The sequence below is a fragment of the Podarcis muralis genome, chromosome 17 (genome assembly GCF_964188315.1).
Source record: "Podarcis muralis chromosome 17, rPodMur119.hap1.1, whole genome shotgun sequence".
NCBI classification, from domain to species: Eukaryota; Metazoa; Chordata; class Lepidosauria; order Squamata; family Lacertidae; genus Podarcis; species Podarcis muralis.
In genome coordinates, this window is record NC_135671.1 from 39,742 (window position 1) to 56,016 (window position 16,275).

The following is a 16,275-nucleotide window of genomic DNA, read 5'->3' on the forward strand; positions in this document are numbered from 1 at the left end:
ATTGCCCTTAACTAATAATTCTCATCATAGTCTTTCTTGCAATGTTTCAAATAGTCCTCCTTACAGAACTTCCTGCAATCCTACTAACATAATCTGTTTATTACAGTAGCTTTTCAAATAGTTCAAATATTTACTCCAGTCTTCTAAGAATCTCTGATCCCACAGGTTTCGGATCCTTCCTGTTAATTTATCTAATTCTTCATGGTCCATTAATTTCATTTGCCATCCTTCTTTCGTCAGTAATTCTTCTTGCTTCCATTTTTGTGCCAATAATATTCTTGCTGCCGCCATTGCATATAAAAACAACTTACAATCCTGTCTATTAATATCATCCCCTACAATGCCAAGTAAAAATGCTTCTGGTTTTTTAATAAATGTATATTTCAACCTCTTTTTCATCTCATTATATATCATTTCCCAGAAGTTTTTCACTTTTTTCCATTCCCATCACATATGATAAAAAGTTCCTTCCTTTTCTTTACATTTCCAACATTTATTACTTGTTTCCAGCATCCTGTTCCCACAGTGGCCAACCAGATGTGTATGGGAAACCAGCGAGCAGAAGATGAGCACAAGATCTCTCTCCCCTCCCATGGTACCTTGGTTTATGAACTTAATCCATTCCGGAAGTCCATTCTTAAACCAAGGCGTGCTTTCCCATAGCAGCGGGGGACTCAATTTACAAATGGAACACACTCAACAGGAAGTGAAACATGTTCTGCTTCCAAGGCAAAGTTCACAAACCAAAACATCTACTTCCGGGTTTGCAGCATTCTTAATCCAAGTTGTTCATAAACTAAGCTGTTCTTAAACCAAGGTACCACTGTATTTGGAAGCATTGCTGCCTCCAACTGAGGAGGCAGAGCATAGACATCATGGCTAGAAGCCATTGCTAACCCTCTCCTCCATATATTATCCCTGGGCTGTGCCTTGATCAGAAGGCTGGAACTCAGTTGACCATTTATGCTGTATTATTATTATTATTATTATTATTATTATTATTATTACAGTGGTGCCTCGCAAGAGGAAATTAATCCGTTCCGCGAGTCTCTTCGTCTTGCGGTTTTTTCGTCTTGCGAAGCACGGCTATTAGCGGCTTAGCGGCTATTAACGGCTTAGCGGCTTTAAGAAAAAGGAAACAAACCCGCAAGAACTCGCAAGACGTTTCGTCTTGCGAAGCAAGCCCATAGGGAAATTCGTCTTGCAGAACGACTCAAAAAACGGAAAACCCTTTCGTCTAGCGAGTTTTTCTTTTTTTAAAAAAAAATATTTTTTATTGGTTTTACAACATTTTTATAAACAATACAAACAAATAAAGAAACAAACAAACATGTATAATTTCCTCTCCTTTTTTTCATAAACCTCTCTTCTCCGACTCCCCCAAACCTCCCCTTTCTACATCCCAATTTCCAAACTTATTTCAGCAAATCCTAAATTTAATTTTAATAAATTTATCCCTTATTGTTCTTTTCTTTAACTTAATGTTTTGTCGCTGTAATCTCCTTTTCTTACAAAAACCTCGACATTTTAACATTCATTAATTTTATAATATTTCTTTAGATAAGCTTTAAACTTCTTCCAATCCTCCTCCGCCGTCTCTTTCCCCTGTTCACGGATTCTGTCAGTCATTTCTGCCAATGTCATATAGTCTATCACCTTCATCTGCCATTCTTCCAGAGTGGGTAAATCTTGGATCTTCCAATACTTTGCGATGAGTATTCTTGCTGCTGTAGTAGCATACATGAAAAAAGTTCTGTCTTTCTTCGACACCAATTGGCCAACAATGCCCAAAAGAAAGGCCTCTGGTTTCTTAGGGAAGGTACATTTAAGTACCTTTTTTTTTTCATTATATATCATTTCCCAGAAAGCCTTAATCTTCGGGCACGTCCACCAAAGGTGGTAGAAAGTACCTTCAGTTTCTTTACACTTCCAACACTTATTATCAGGCAAATGATATATTTTTGCTAGCTTGACTGGGGTCATGTACCACCTATAAATCATTTTCATAATATTTTCCTTTAAGGCATTGTTGTTGTTGTTGTTGTTTAGTCGTTTAGTCGTGTCCGACTCTTCGTGACCCCATGGACCAGAGCACGCCAGGCACCTCTGTCCTCCACTACCTTCCGCAGTTTGGTCAAACTCATGCTGGTAACCTCGAAAACACTATCCAACCATCTCGTCCTCTGTCGCCCCCTTCTCCTTGTGCCCTCCATCTTTCCCAGCATCAGTGTCTTCTCCAGGGAGTCTTCTCTTCTCATGAGGTGGCCAAAGTACTGGAGCCTCAGCTTCACGATCTGTCCTTCCAGTGAGCACTCAGGTCTGATTTCCTTAAGAATGGATGCATTTGATCTTCTTGCCGTCCATGGGACTCTCAAGAGTCTTCTCCAGCACCATAATTCAAAAGCATCAATTCTTCGGCGATCAGCCTTCTTTATGGTCCAGCTCTCACTTCCATACATCACTACTGGGAAGACCATGGCTTTAACTATACGGACCTTTGTTGGCAAGGTGACATCTCTACTTCTCAAGATGCTGTCTAGGCCTGTCATTGCCCTTCTCCCAAGAAGCAGGCGTCTTTTAATTTCGTGGCTGCTGTCACCATCTGCAGTGATCATGGAGCCCAAGAAAGTAAAATCTCTCACTGCCTCCATTTCTTCCCCTTCTATTTGCCAGGAGGTGATGGGACCAGTGGCCATGATCTTCGTTTTTTTGATATTGAGCTTCAGACCATATTTTGCGCTCTCCTCTTTCACCCTCATTAAAAGGTTCTTTAATTCCTCCTCACTTTCTGCCATCAAGGTTGTGTCATCTGCATATCTGAGGTTGTTGATATTTCTTCCGGCAATCTTAATTCCAGCTTGGGATTCATCCAGCCCAGCCTTTCGCATGATGTATTCTGCATATAAATTAAATAAGCAGGGAGACAAAATACAGCCTTGTCGTACTCCTTTCCCAATTTTGAACCAATCAGTTGTTCCATATCCAGTTCTAACTGTAGCTTCTTGTCCCACATAGAGATTTCTCAGGAGACAGATGAGGTGATCAGGCACTCCCATTTCTTTAAGAACTTGCCATAGTTTGCTGTGGTCGACACAGTCAAAGGCTTTTGCATAGTCAATGAAGCAGAAGTAGATGTCTTTCTGGAACTCTCTAGCTTTCTCCATAATCCAGCGCATGTTTGCAATTTGGTCTCTGGTTCCTCTGCCTCTTCTAAATCCAGCTTGCACTTCTGGGAGTTCTCGATCCACATACTGCTTGAGCCTTCCTTGTAGAATTTTAAGCATAACCTTGCTAGCGTGTGAAATGAGTGCAATTGTGCGGTAGATGGAGCATTCTTTGGCACTGCCCTTCTTTGGGATTGGGATGTAGACTGATCTTCTCCAATCTTCTGGCCACTGCTGAGTTTTCCAAATTTGCTGGCATATTGAGTGTAGCACCTTAACAGCATCATCTTTTAAAATTTTAAATAGTTCAGCTGGAATACCATCACTTCCACTGGCCTTGTTATTTGCAGTGCTTTCTAAGGCCCATTTGACTTCACTTTCCAGGATGTCTGGCTCAAGGTCAGCAACCACACTACCTGGGGTGTACGAGGCATCCATTTCTTTCTGGTATAGTTCCTCTGTGTATTCTTGCCACCTCTTCTTGATGTCTTCTGCTTCTGTTAGGTCCTTACCACTTTTGTCTTTTATTATGGTAATCTTTGTACGAAATGTTCCTTTCATATCTCCAATTTTCTTGAACAGATCTCTGGTTCTTCCCATTCTGTTGTTTTCCTCTATTTGTTTGCATTGCTCATTTAAGAAGGCCTTCTTGTCTCTCCTTGCTGTTCTTTGGAAATCTGCATTCAATTTCCTGTATCTTTCACTATCTCCCTCACATTTTGCTTGCCTTCTCTCCTCCGCTATTTGTAAGGCCTCGTTGGACAGCCACTTTGCTTTCTTGCATTTCCTTTTCATTGGGATGGTTTTCGTTGCTGCCTCCTGTACAATGTTACGAGCCTCCATCCATAGTTCTTCAGGCACTCTGTCCACCAAATCTAAATCCTTAAACCTGTTCGTCACTTCCACTGTGTATTCATAAGGGATTTGACTTAGATTGTATCTTACCGGCCCAGTGGTTTTTCCTACTTTCTTCAGTTTAAGCTTGAATTTTGCTATAAGAAGCTGATGATCTGAGCCACAGTCAGCTCCAGGTCTTGTTTTTGCTGACTGTATAGAGCTTCTCCATCTTTGGCTGCAGAGAATATAATCAATCTGATTTCGATGCTGCCCATCTGGTGATGTCCATGTGTAGAGTCGTCTCTTGTGTTGTTGGAAAAGCGTGTTTGTGATGACCAGCTTGTTCTCTTGACAGAACTCTATTAGCCTTTGCCCTGCTTCATTTTGATCTCCAAGGCCAAACTTGCCAGTTGTTCCTTTTATCTCTTGATTCCCTACTTTAGCATTCCAGTCCCCTATAATGAGAAGAACATCCTTCTTTGGTGTCACTTCTATAAGGTGTTGTAAGTCTTCATAGAACTGGTCAATTTCAGTTTCTTCAGCACCAGTAGTTGGGGCATAAACTTGGATTACTGTGATGTTAAAAGGTCTGCCTTGGATTCATATCGAGATCATTCTATCATTTTTGAGATTGCATCCCAGTACAGCTTTCGCCACTCTTTTGTTGACTATGAGGGCCACTCCATTTCTTTTACGGGTTTCTTGCCCACAGTAGTAGATGTGATGGTCATCCGAACTGAATTCGCCCATTCCCGTCCATTTTAGTTCACTGATGCCCAGGATGTCAATATTTATTCTTGCCATCTCATTTTTGACCACCTCCAACTTACCCAGGTTCATGGTTCTTACATTCCAGGTTCCTATGCAATATTTTTCTTTACAGCATTGGACTTTCCTTTCGCTTCCAGGCATATCCGCAACTGAGCGTCCTTTCGGCCTTGGCCCAGCCGCTTCATCAGCTCTGGATCTACTTGTACTTGCCCTCCGCTCTTCCCCAGTAGCATGTTGGACGCCTTCCGACCTGAGGGGCTCATCTTCCAGCGTCATAACTTTTATATGCCTGTTGTCTTTGTCCATGGAGTTTTCTTGGCAAGGATACTGGAGTGGCTTGCCGGTTCCTCCTCCAGGTGGATCACGTTTGGTCAAAACTCTCCACTATGACCTGTTCATCTTGTGTGCCCTGCTCGGCATAGTTCATAGCTTCTCTGAGTTCTTCAAGCCCCTTCGCCACAGCAAGGCAGTGATCCATGAAGGGGATTACATCCATCCATGAAGGGGATTAAGGCATTACATGCCGTAAATTTTATGCCGGTGGTCCACAACCATTCCCAGTCAGCAAACATAATATTATGTCCAATATCCTGTGCCCACTTGATCATGACTGATTTGACTGTTTCATCTTGTGTATTCCATTTCAGCAACAAGTTATACATTCTTGACAAATTCTTAACATTGGGTTCTAACAGTTCAGTTTCTAATTTTGATTTCTCCACCTGGAAGCCAATTTTCCTGTCTTGTTTATAAACCTCCATTATTTGGTAATAATGGAGCCAATCTCGTACTTTTGTTTTTAGTTTCTCATGACTCTGTAATTTCAGTTGATCCCCTTCTTGTTCCAAAATTTCCCAATATTTTGGCCACCTGACCTCCATATTGAGTTTTTTCACCGCTTTAGCTTCCAAGGGTGACAACCACCTTGGAGTTTTATTCTCCAACAGATCTTTATATTTAGTCCAAACATTATACAGTGCTTTTCTGACAATGTGATTTTTTAAAGCCTTATGCACTTTGACCTTGTCATACCATAGATATGCATGCCAACCAAATGCATTATTAAAACCTTCTAAATCCAAGATATCTGTATTCTCGAGGAGCATCCACTCTTTAATCCAGCAGAACGCTGCTGATTCATAGTACAGTTTTAAGTCTGGCAGGGCAAATCCCCCTCTTTCCTTCGCATCTGTTAATATCTTAAATTTTATTCTGGGCTTTTTGCCCTGCCCGTCTAGCGAGTTTTCCGTCTTGCGAGGCATTCGTCTTGCGGGGCACCACTGTATTATTATTACTGAGTTTACAGTAAAATAGGTGGTGTATTGCTAATACAAAACATGGGAAACCTCTCTTAACAACCTGATGCATACTTCTTCTTCTTCTTTTTAAATTCAGGATGGCCTGGTGGGAAGCAAATCACTACAGGTCTTACAGCCTGGAGTCAGAAGAGAGCAGCGAAGAGGAGATGGAAAGAGATTTAGAAAGTGGGATGGGTGCGGATTTGGAGTACGCAGACCCTGACCTGAGCTCCATCAAGTATGTTATAGGTGATGTTACCCACCCCTCTGCAGGAGAAGAGGATGCCATCATTGTGCATTGTGTAGGTAGGTGGAGCAGACTTTGCTAGAAGAGACCTCGTTTTTTATTCACCAGATTAGTTGGATTTCTGAGCAGCCATAGCCTCCTCTTAGGCCACATTCACACCGCACATTTGAAGCGCTATCATACTGCTTTAAACAGTCGTGGCTTGGAGCTGTAGGGTATTAAGGGTGCTGAGAGTTCTTAAAAAGGTAAAGGTAAAAGACCCCTGACAGTTAAGTCCAGTCGCGAAAGACTCTGGGGTTGCAGTGCTCATCTTGCTTTACTGGCCGAGGGAGCCGGCATTGTCCGCAGACAGTTTTTCTGGGTCATGTGGCCAGCATGACCAAGCCACTTCTGGCGAAGCCAGAGCAGCACATGGAAACGCCGTTTACCTTCCCGCCAGAGCGGTACCTATTTATCTGCTTGCACTTTGACGTGCTTTTGAACTGCAAGGTTGGCAGGAGCTGGGACCGAGCAACGGGAGCTCACCCCGTCAGAGGGATTCGAACTGCCCACCTTCTGATAGGCAAGCCCCAGGTTCAGTGGTTTAGACCACAGCACCACCCGCGTCCCTGATGAGAGTTGTTAGGAGACCCCTGTTCCACTCCCAGGGCTACAGTTCCCAGAGTCCCCTGTGAGGAGGGATTGACTGCTACACCACCCTGGGAAATGTAGGTCTCTGAGAGGGACTAAGGATCTCCTAATAACTCCCTGCACTTCCTATGATTCTTTGAGGGAAGGCATGGCTATGATAACATAGTGCTTAAATGTATGATGTGAATATGGCCCCAGTGTCCTGGTCTGGTATTTGAGTCTCTGCAGATTCTAGGATGCATGAAAGGCACAGGAGATAGAAATTCAGTCTGGTGTGGAATTTCTGGAGTGCTCTTTCCTTTAGCAAGAACACAGCAGCCTGATGGTAGAAGGAAGGAGTGTTCTTTCTCTCTGCCACGGTCCTCTTGGTTTTGTCATGCACCAGGGAGCTTTGTCCCCTGCACATTTATTATAGAAATGCAGTGAATTGGTAAAGAAGGGATGAAGCGCTCCATACCTCTGCCACCAACCTGTTTGGTTTCTGCAACACAGAAATGCAGAAGACTCTTCCTCTCTTCTGGCAGGCCATTCACTTGCCAGGGTGAAATTCCTTGTCACTTGCAGCAACAAGCCAAGCAGTTTAAAGCAAGGCTGGTATATAGAGAGGTCATTAAACTCGATTGGCTGCACAAAGCATGAAAATAATATACTTGCTCGTATAATCGAATGTCAATTGATGAGCAAAAGTCAAATAGTTAAGGAGAGAACTGGTGTCCGTAAGTTTTCTTGTGAATACTGTCTGTTCCAGAATGCCAAGAACTTCGCTCAGTCTTGAAAGACATTAGTTTGGCATTAAGTCTTCCAGCATGAAATATGAGAGGAGCGCTTAATTCATTCACAGTCATGTACCATCAAACTTCTCTGCACCTCTCTGCCGCCTCTTTTAAAAACTCTTCTGACCGTTGCTAACGACAATTTAGCCTTGGCCAACAAATTTCTAATCAGTTGACTATTTGCACTCTGTACACAACTCTGTAAATCATTTAAGAGAAATACTTGTAGGATATGAAGCCCTCTGATTCCCAGCCTGGGATTTGTACATCTTGTTCTGCCACTATAAAGTACCTTTTCTTAAAACAAGGTGGCCTGTAAGTGAGTATGTTTCATTTAGCATCATATAGCACACCCAGGCTGCCCTGGACTTTCCCCTCCAAAACACATTTTCGCTGTATTAGTGACCTCCAGAAACAGTTCAGGTGGCACAGTCTAAATCAAGGGTGCGGAGCATAGGGTCTTCCAGGTGTGCTGGATCACAGTTCCCATCGCCTCCGACCATTAGCCACCCTTTTTTGGCTGATGGGAGGTGGATCCAACAACATCTGGAGGGATATTGGTTCTTTATCCATGGTCTAAATGCATAGCACACGTCTTTAAGCAACTGCTGGTCACTTATGGCCTGAGTGGCTGAAGTCAGAGTTGCTAAAAATCTGCTAGTGGGTAGCAAGTACATTATAGGAGATATTTTATTACTGTTGATCAGAACGTGTCTGGGGGAGTGGCGCCATTCTTCCATTAGGGTTTGGATCACTCTTCCACATTATAGCACCCAGTGAAGAGGTTTATAATGCAGCTACAGATCCAAAACTCTTTACCGTCACTAAGCCATACAGGATTAATGCATTTACATTTGCCAAGGCAATCTCTAATAGCAGATTAATATCAGAAGGTCTTGCACTTGCCTTAGAAGGCCAGATTTGTAGCTTGGAAGTGCTCTCAGATGAACTATTGGAAGCTGATCTATATGAACTTCTGTCTTATGGACCTTTTCCCTCCCTTTAAAATAGTATCATCTAACTCTTTGCTTCAGATGACTCGGGCCGTTGGGGAAGAGGAGGCTTGTTCACAGCTCTGGGGAATCGCTCTGACCAGCCAAGGAAAATATATGAGCTGGCAGGAAAGATGAAAGGTAAGCAAGAGATAGGTAAAAGCTACTGTAGTTTTAGGAGATTCCTCCTTTTTAAACTGTTATTTTTAATCAAATGATCTCATTTATAGTGTAAGCATTTAAAACGCCTCATTTGGAAAGTCTATATTCTGATTTTCTCTGCCTTAGATTAAACTGTTTGAAATGAACAGGAAATTGTTCCTTTTACTTTCTTGAGGAAAGAGCTACCATCCCTTCTAGGGCAGAGTAAAGCTGTAAGAGAAGCCTGTGCTAAGATTAATTGGATGACAGTTGCTTCATGTGTTCACTTCCACTCTCTTACTTGCCAGGTGTAAGTAAACTTACAAGTGAATGCACTTTGGTGCGTAAATTTATCCGTTATGCTACATAGATTGGACCTTTTTAGTGGCTGCTTCCAGACTTTGGTATTCCTTCCCTAGAGTAGTTAGACTGGTTCCCTCCTTGTCCTTTTGCCGGCAGGTGAATACCTTCTTGTTCCAACAGGAATTTGGGAGCTGACTACTCCCAAAATAGTCAGTTTATTGATGGGGCTGGTGCCATGCTTTTTTTGCTATGATTGTATGTTTTTCATAGATCATATATTCTATTAATGTTTAATGTCTATTAATGTTTGTTTTTTAATGGTTGTGGGGTTTCCCCGTGTTTTAGCTGTTCTTATTTTATCTGTAAGCTGCCTTAAGTCCCTATCAGGGAAAAGGCAGGGAATGAATGAATTAATAGATAAATAAATAAATGTCCCTAAATCAGCTAAGAGTATAAACTGGATTCTTCGCTCAGATCTCATTTTAGCCATAAGCTCACCATGTGGCCTTAAAGAAATCTTTCTCTTTTTCTCATACTTGGCTCCCCAAATTTGGAATAATAATACTGACCTACTTTACAAGATTAAAGAATACTGAGATAATGTGGGTGAAATGCTACATAATACCTGGATGAGATACCGGTTAATCCCGTTATTCATATCCCCACATCCCTGCAGTGTGACATCTCAGCACACCTGTAAACAGTTGGTAACCTATAATCCAATGAATGCTGGCATTGAAAGCATTGCCAGCTGACTGATGGAACATACAACTGTTGCAGTCATAATTTAGAAATTTCCTTCTCTATTGCTTGCTCCTGGCAACTTGATGGAAACAATCTGGATTAATCTACACAGCAGACAGGAAAGCCCAGTTAAGGAACTAGAAAATATCATACGCTGCTAATTAATTAATTGATTAATTAATTAATTCTGTTTTGTCTACTCTGTTCACCATCTATGAAAAATCAGCATTATGTTAAGTACATGAAAGAGAGAGCAATACAGCCAATCTGACTTTCAGAAATTCACCCTGAGTGCATTTTCCCCTCAGTGTTCCACAGAATTCAGTGTTTTTTCCGTTGTTCTTAATTATTTTTGTAGACTTGACATTGGGAGGAACTCTTTTATTCCCCATCGATGATAAGGAATCCAGAAACAAAGGACATGACTTGGTAACTATACAAACAGATGGTTTGCATTTCTTTCGTTTTAGTCATTCCAAATCTTGTTCCTAGCATAAAAGCTAGAGTATCAGAATTGTTCCATACTTATCCCAGAAGTATAAGTGTATTTGCAAAAAAAAAAAGGAGGGGGAAAGAGTGGGAGTGTTTCTTGCCTATAAGCCATGCACTTAATTTTCTGTTTATCTGATCACAACATATATGATTTCTTCCTAGCTGGCCCTTATTGTAGCACAGCACCGAGACCGTTCAAACAACTTGTCTGGAATTAATCTCCCTGCTTTGGAAAGGGGATTAAAGAAAATTTTTCTTGCGGCCAAGGATAGAGATGGTAAGTGTGCCTGTGACAGCAAGTGTGCCAGTTGTTGAGAAGGTTAGTGCCTGAAGTCCCGTTTAAACAAGTTGAAAGGGATGGCTGGGACATTCTGATCCTCTAGAATTCCTGCCATTATGGAGTTATTCTCTTTGAGAACTCCATGTCAACAGAAACCCCAGCTGTGGTGAATAATATCAACCGTTTGGAATCGAAAGCTTCCCATGTTTTCTGCAGTGCACCTGCAGCTTGGGGCAGTCTTAGTTCCCTCGCTGCTGATAAAAGCTTGGAATTCTCGCTATCACCACCAGAAACCAAAACAACTAAACCTTTCTGATAATTTAACCTCTCACTAAAGAGGTTATGGTGCCCCAAACACTCCTAGTTTATTCCCTTTGCATATCTTTCCCCTATGTGCCTATGTGTTCTCAGTGCTGTCTTTAATAGGGTTACTTATGTAATTATGTTTAAATATTTATTTGGATGGTGTGATTTTAGTTGCATTTTTTAAAAAAATATTCAGTAAGCTGCCTTGGGTCCTGTGCTGAGAGATAGGTGGAGTATAAAGAAAACAAACTGTGCCAAAGACTCTGCTGTTCTTCACACAGGATCAAAGGGGGTTAAATAACTCTTTGCCTCTGGAACAGGTAGGAGAAGGTCCTTGGGATTTGTGGCTAATATTTGGGGCCAGGTTGCACCCCTGGCTTCCAGGTACCTATCCTTAACCTTTTTTAGTCCCATGACAAGAATTTCCTTTGCAATATTAACTACCTAGTTACATATCCTTTGTTTTCATGTGAGCTACAACTCAGACAGCATTTTTCGTTTCTTTCTCTCAGCAAGTGTCCACCTGCCCCGCATTGGATACTCAACCAAAGGTTTTAATTGGTATGGGACAGAGCGTCTTATCCGGAAGTACTTGACAACAAAAGGCATCCCCACATTTGTGTATCCTTCTGAAGTGCACACCTTGCAGTTCTCAGTCTGCCATATCTGTAAAAGCCAGATTGTAGAGGTTGGAAATTAATTGCATCTGTTTTACATAGCAAATTGGGACCTTCCAAATGTTAAAGCTCCAGACTAGCACTGCTTGATGAGTAACAGGCCTTGCCACTTTCCCAACAATTTTGGAGGTCATGCATTGGTTTTTAGTGAGGCCACGAGGTAGTGGTGGAACAGAAAATCTCTGCTCTCTCCCCAACCTCCTTTCACAGGTTTCTTAATACAGAAGGCAGATAAGTTGCAGTTTGTCCTGCAATTCTGAAAGACTACAGCATTACATTTTTATGTCTTTGAGGGAAATGTTATTGCAGCTCAATCCTACACATATTTACTCAGATATGAGTACAGTACTATCATTTTGAGTGGTGTTTATTCCCAAGTACAGTGGTGCCTTGGTTCTCAAGCACTGCAAACTCAGAAGGAAGTGTTCTGGTTTGCGAACTTTTTTTTGGAAGCTAAACGTGCGCCGTTTTGAGTGTTACACTTCCAATTTGAGTGCCACACTTCTGATTTGAGTGCCACATTTCCATTTTGAGTGTTATACGGAGGTCTGTCTGGTTTTGCTATTTATTTTGCGTTTTTGTTTTTGCGGCTCTTTTTAGTTTTTGTGCCTGTGTGGAACCCAGTTCAGCTGCTGGCTGATTGATTGATTGATTGATTGATTGTGTGACTGCAGTACATTGTTTATTGCTTTCATTTTATGGATCAATGGTCTTGTTAGATAGTAAAATTCATGTTAAATTGAGTTTTAGGGGTTATTTTTAAAACTCTAGAACAGAGTAATCCATTTTGCATTACTTTCTTTGGGAAAGCATGCCTTGGTTTTGGAACGCTTTGGTATTGGAACGGATTTCTGGAAAGGATTAAGTTTGAGAACCAAGGTACCACTGTAAGTGTACACAGATCACATTAAAATCTGCAATCATCTGTAAGCAGCTCCAGCACGAGCTGTAAATATTTTACTTCCTGACTAAGGTAATAATAGTTGTAGGTATTTGCTGAGAACTCCTTAACTATTTTCTTTAGATACTACTTTCCTAGAAACAAGGCATCATCTTCACAAGCATCCACAACATCAGCAGCATCGCTGCAACCATAAAGGTGTTAAAAAATCAATTAGAAATAACCACTCACAGTTCACAGTGCTGCTTCCTGCTCTTTCTGCAGCCAGTCAAGATTCATGTTGACTTTCTTTATAATTGTTTATTTAAGCAGGCACACAAGAAGCATGTTTAGAAATCTGTCTCTCTATATCAGTGATGTGCACCAGAAATTTAGAGTTCCATCATGCATCCAAGTTTTTAGAACAGAAGCTGTACTTTTGCACTTTACCACAAACAAGCCTCCTAAAACTGGCTTGAGTATTTGGGCTTGGATAAGACTTGTTGCCACTGAGCACAGTTGGAGCCACACAGCAGACAAGAGCAGCACTATAGCAGTGTGACTTGGGCTTCCATCTTCCAGTGAAGTACTTTTTAAAAAAACGTTATTTTTTCAAAACATTTGAGAACAGCTGTGTTTTTAAAATAAACCACTTTTGTAAAATATGACTGAATTGCCTAAATAGTTCAGTTGTCTAATCTCTAAGTGAAATAGGTTCTACTACTTGGAAGAACATAAAGTAAATGATCTCAGCCAACAAATCACACTACATATTTGAAGGTGCCTCAGTCGCTCCAGAGGTTTCATCATTCTGACATTCTGAGTTTGGCTTTTGCCCACCATAGGGGATGCCATGGGCCCTGCTGCCCAAGGCCGGATTGCGCTCGACAGGATGGGTTTCCCGGTGGGTTGGCTGCAGCTGGGCGAGGCCTGTACATCATGGCAGTTGGGGCGCATCCTGGCGAGGCCCGTACATCATGGCAGTTGGGGTGCATGGAGTTTCCGTAGGATGCAAGACTGTAGCTGCTCTGCAATTGTGCACACCTGCAAATAGTCCTGCCCCTGGCCACACTCCATCTTTCAGGCCTCCCAGTTTCTCTCATGAAATTGGGGATGGGAGCAAAGGGGATGGGGCTGCTGGCCTTCAGGGTTTGCCAGATTGCTGCTTTCTTCACCCCTCCATTTCTTGTACGTGTCTCCCAAGTCTTCCCAGTTCCTTGGGGCTGTTTTCAGTTCGTGTGAAGGGTCTTAGAGGCTCCTCTGAAAATTGATTGATTGGTTGCCCCTCATCCAAAAATTTCAGGACATAAAAATACAAAACAAAAAAAATACAGAATAAAAACAAGGGGGGAATCAATAACCACCCCCCTCTCCCACAAACACATTCAAGGCCTCAGTTCACAAGGAAAGTTTTTCCTTGGTATCTATAGGCAGTATAATGAAGGCACCAGATGAGGCTCACTTGGGAGAATAAAGCCCCTTTTATTAAAAAAAAAATCCTCATTCTTGGTGCCTGTTGGTGGACCCAGAAACATGGCACCATTTCCTTCAGCCCTTTTCTTGGAAATGCAGGCAGGGCACTGCTAGAAAGAGGGAGAGCGGGCAATGTCTTCCGCTTCGAATCTGTGTATGTGTGTTGGGGGGCAGGCAGGGGGCAGAGAGGGGGGGCAGGCTTAAGGCCTGGTTATAGAAGAAAACTTTTTGCCTGCTGCCTAAAAAAATATGATGGTAGTCCCAGTGCAACTATACAACTGTGAAGCCTTTTCTATCTCTGGTAATTGACTAGAGGATAATTTGTCTGAAAGAGAGTTCTGCGTCATGCCAGGGAGATTGATAATTTAAGTTCCTTTTATCCATTTTTTTGTTTTAGATCCCTTTTCCCAGATTTATTTCTTTTTTTAACGTTTCAGTTTAATATTGGTTAAACGAGGGGCAATATTTCCTTTTCAAGGAGGATTCAGCATCATAAGTTGGTCTGAGGTAACTTCTGCTTCTGCTTGTCTAACTTTTGTACTGTTTGGCTGTATCTACGTTACACATTTAAAGTTCTGTGATACCGTTTTGAATAGTGGGGTTGGGGTTCCCTCAGGGTGAACCCCCCAGCTCTCATTCCCCACCCCAGGGTGTGGAGGGCATCCTTCAAAGCCACCATAGCCTCATTCTACTTCCAGTATTGGAGGCAGCCAAGGATAATTTGGATAGGGAAAGCACACAATGTATACCACCTTGAGTTCCTTAAAGGAAAGGAGGGGTTTTCAAGTGAAAATAAAGAACCAAGGAAGACCCCCTGAGAGTACAAATGTGTTTTTTGAAAGCTGCCTAGAGGTGTTGAGTTAGCCAGGTGGAGAGAGGTGTAGCCCCCACCCCAAAATGAAAAGGCAAGAACTTTAAAATTACTGGAACCGATACACTGGGCAACAATTTTTTACTTTTTGAATGTTGTCTAGATTTCTACAACTGATTTAGGGTATTTTTGCACTGCTGAATCAGGAAATGGCATCCATTTCTCTCCATCAGGTCAGGTTTACTGTAAACTGAATGGTGGGCATTGATAAAGGTAAGTACACGTAAATTGCATGTTGCTTCACCATTTTTTAAACTTCAGGGCTTGAAATTCCGTTTCTTGGAACTCCTGGAATGCTCAGCAGCAGGGAGTTCTCTCTTCAGAGTCCAACAGTAGTCAGCCATCATGACTGCGTCCCAGCGACCCTGATACCTGGTCTCCATCTCTTTCATGTCCTGATGGAATCTCTCCCCCTGCTCGTCAATCATTGAACCCAGGTTCTCAGGAAACTGGTCCATATGTGAAAATAGGTAGTGCATCTTGACGCTCATGTTGCAGCCCAGGTTTCTGAAAGCAGTCAGCATGTTGTTGACAAGTTCTGTGTAGTTTCTGGCCTTATTGTTGCCAAGAAAGTTCTTCACTACCAGAACAAATGCCTTCCACGCTTCCAGTTCCACTTCGTTCATTGAGTTTCCGATCTCTGATGAGCTGACGGATCTGAGGACCGTCAAAGATGCCAGCTTTCAACTTCTCCATGGTCAATCCTGGAAAAGCCTGGCACAAGTAAGTGAAGCAGTCACCATCCTTGTCCAGAGCCTTGGTGAACTGCTTGATTAGGCTGAGCTTGATGTGCAGTGGTGGGAAGAGTATTCTGTCTCTGTCCACCAGAGGGTCGTTGATGACATTCCTTTTTCTGCAAGGCACCAATTCCTCCCGCTCAGGCCAGTCCTCCTCCGTGTAATGCTGAGCACGGTCCCTACTATCCCACATGCACAGAAAACATGGGTACTTGGTGAAACCAGACTGTTGTCCCAACAAAAAGTTCACCATCTTCAGGTCAACACAAATAAACCACTTATGCTGATCATAACCAATTTTCTCCAGCACCTACTTCACCGCTTCATAGTTCTCCTTCAGTGTACTCGAGTGAGCCAGGGATATAGAGGCAAACTGGTTGCCGTTGTGTAGCAGAACACATTTCAGTGATCGCTTGCTGCTGTCAATGAACAGTCTCCAATCTTTCCTATACACTTCGTGAGGCGGCTGCCCCATTAACTTAGTTTTGACCCCACAACTTTATGCTTTGCAGCACAAATTTATGGAAGATTTTGAGGTTTTATGACTTCAAACTGATCCCTTTTCGACATAATCACCCAGAACTATCGGACCTGAATACTTCTTGTCATTAAAATAATCATTTCCAATCAAAACAATTACCGGTATTCAACATGGCATT

At 42.2% G+C, this 16,275-nt stretch overlaps 1 protein-coding gene across 1 annotated transcript in view; it reads left to right on the top strand.

Annotated features, from left to right (window-relative positions):
- CHD1L (chromodomain helicase DNA binding protein 1 like) overlaps nucleotides 1-13,203 on the top strand; it is a 34,324-nt gene extending 21,121 nt beyond the window's left edge. The window contains exons 18-23 of the mRNA XM_028712270.2: nucleotides 6,168-6,376; nucleotides 8,755-8,853; nucleotides 10,259-10,329; nucleotides 10,555-10,669; nucleotides 11,491-11,599; nucleotides 12,680-13,203. Of these exons, the coding sequence (XP_028568103.2) occupies nucleotides 6,168-6,376; nucleotides 8,755-8,853; nucleotides 10,259-10,329; nucleotides 10,555-10,669; nucleotides 11,491-11,599; nucleotides 12,680-12,752 (676 nt within the window). The 3' untranslated portion in view covers nucleotides 12,753-13,203. The remainder of the gene's footprint in view (nucleotides 1-6,167; nucleotides 6,377-8,754; nucleotides 8,854-10,258; nucleotides 10,330-10,554; nucleotides 10,670-11,490; nucleotides 11,600-12,679) is intronic.
- Nucleotides 13,204-16,275: the final 3,072 nt, after the last annotated feature.